Raw genomic sequence first — 2355 nt, forward strand, 5'->3', positions numbered from 1 at the left:
GCCATCATAGTCATAACGATTTAGGCATATGAAAACAAACAAGATAAGCCCTCCCCACAAAGGACAAGATTTCTTCTGGGCCAATTACATACATATCATGTCAAACATTGCTATTTACAAAACTAACATTCTCTATCCGCTCTCCTTTTCAAATTCTCACTAAATTATCCAAATTTATGAAAGGAAAAATCTCCGCTAATACTTTTCTTTCTGGTCAATTTCTCAATAATTTAGAATTAACAATATTTTAAATGCCATGTATTTATGGGCACACTTCTTCAACATAAAAGAAATTATTATGCTTATGTTGAGACTCTAAAAGTAGAGATGCGTTGGGAGTCCAATGAATCATCTACACGTGAAGCTGATAGAAAAAATAATTCGTTTCTTGTGATCCAGCCCAGTAACACGGGAATACTCTTCTCGTATTATTTCGCGTTATTCAGGTGTTATTATAGTGATATTGATGTGTTATTATGTTATTATAATAGCGAGAATATTCTTAGAACACAATAATACATGAATATCATTATAATAACACATGAGTAGTTTGAAATAGCTAAAATGATTTTTTTTTTTATCATAATTTCATCATAATCATAAAGCTGCTTATCCTAGTGCTTCTTTAGATCCATCAACTCCTCCATCAATATCCCAATCTCCTCAAAAGATGACCCGCCCTTCTCCACAGCTCTCCTCGCCATCTCCCCAAGCTCCTTCGCTCTTCTCCTCCTCTCCTCCGCCTCCTCCCCTCCCCCCATCACCCTCCTCACCGCCGCCGCCACCGCAGAAGCCTCCAAAACCGGCCTCATCTCCACCCTAAACTCATACACCTTCGACCCCACCGCAACCCCAACCCCCAACACCTCCACCAAAAGCTTCTCATTGAAGAACTGCTCCGCATACAACGGCCATGTCACCATCGGCAACCCCGCGCAAATCCCCTCCAAACTCGAATTCCACCCGCAATGACTCACAAATCCCCCAACCGCGCCATGATTCAATATCAACAGCTGCGGCGCCCATCCTCTAACCACCATCCCCTTCCCTGCAATCCTCTCCTCATACCCTTCCGGAACCCAATCATCTCCCTCATTTCGCACCACCCAGACAAACGGATGCCCTGCTTCTTCCAACCCCAGCGCCATTTCTCTCAGCTGCTCCCCTGAGAAAAGACTCCCGCTTCCAAAGCACATGTACACGACCGAGCCCGCCGCTTTACTTTCAAGCCAGTCCAAGCATTCGTTAACGGACGCAGAGTGCTTCCCTCCTCTTAACGACATCCCGGCCGCCTCCTTGTTGCAGAGAGAAACAGGGCCGACATTCCAAGTTTTCCCCTTTACCTTACGATTTTGGTCGGCATACTCAGGCTCCAATTCATAAAAACTGTTCATCACCGCACCATAGTGCTTTCCCTCCACCTCCTCTGCCTCATCAAATATTTCCGTAAAAATACCCAATGGCGTTCCTGCGAGTTTTTTGAAGTCCAAGACTTGAGTCTTCAGCATCTCTATGCGGTGAGGGAGGCCGGGGAGGACAAAGGAGTCGAGTTTATCCACTATCTCCCGGCATCGCTCGAAAGCATTAGACGCGCATAGCGAGAAGTTGTTGGTGCCGTGAAAAACGAGCCGAGGAATTCCTCTGGCGGCGGCGACATGATAAGTCCACGGCAGAAAATAGTCGGAAACAACGCAATCGGGGCGCAGATGTTCGAGCACGGAGTCAAAAGGGTTGCGGAGGGCGGCGATGGCTCTGATGAAATCGATGCGTTTGTCTTCGGGGAGGACGAAGGAGCGATTCTCGCATCCGTCGGGAAGGCCGAATTCAGCGGAGGGGAACGGGATGATGTGGAGATGGATGGAGGAGTCGTCGATGGTGGGGCGGATGATGGCGGCGTTAACGGGGGTGGTGAGGATGGTGATGCGTGCGCCGCGGGCGGCGAAGAGCTTGACGATGTCGACCATGGGGAGCATGTGGCCCTGAGCCATGTAGGGGAAGAAAAGCATGTGGAGATGGGAGGGTTCAGATCCCATGGCTGGTGATGTGATCTACTCTGTTCTGCTCTTAGCGGAGTGGGGGATTATATACATACACGAAAATGTTCAGTTAATTGTTATAATTATCGAAGCTATCGTCACTGCTGACGTGAACATCACAAGCTGCATCTGGAACAGAAAATTGACAGATGCGATTGGTGCAATCGGGGCTTATTATTTTAGTGTCGCTGATGTAGTTCGATGTTAGCATTAATGATTTAGGCCAACTGGCATGTAGAGATAAGGTGTATATAATATATATATATATATATATATATATATATATAAAAAAATATATATTGCGATAAAATCTAATATA

General features: G+C 46.2%; 1 protein-coding gene across 1 annotated transcript; it reads right to left on the bottom strand.

Annotated features, from left to right (window-relative positions):
- Window positions 1-307: 307 nt before the first annotated feature.
- LOC110025346 (scopoletin glucosyltransferase-like) lies at window positions 308-2207 on the bottom strand. The gene has a single exon (XM_020725786.1). It carries the CDS (start codon window positions 2031-2033, stop codon window positions 615-617), a length of 1419 nt encoding a protein of 472 aa, XP_020581445.1. The 5' UTR covers window positions 2034-2207; the 3' UTR covers window positions 308-614.
- Between the last annotated feature and the right edge of the window lie 148 nt (window positions 2208-2355).

This window comes from Phalaenopsis equestris, unplaced genomic scaffold (assembly GCF_001263595.1).
Source record: "Phalaenopsis equestris unplaced genomic scaffold, ASM126359v1 Scaffold000002, whole genome shotgun sequence".
In the NCBI taxonomy this organism is placed as follows: domain Eukaryota; kingdom Viridiplantae; phylum Streptophyta; class Magnoliopsida; order Asparagales; family Orchidaceae; genus Phalaenopsis; species Phalaenopsis equestris.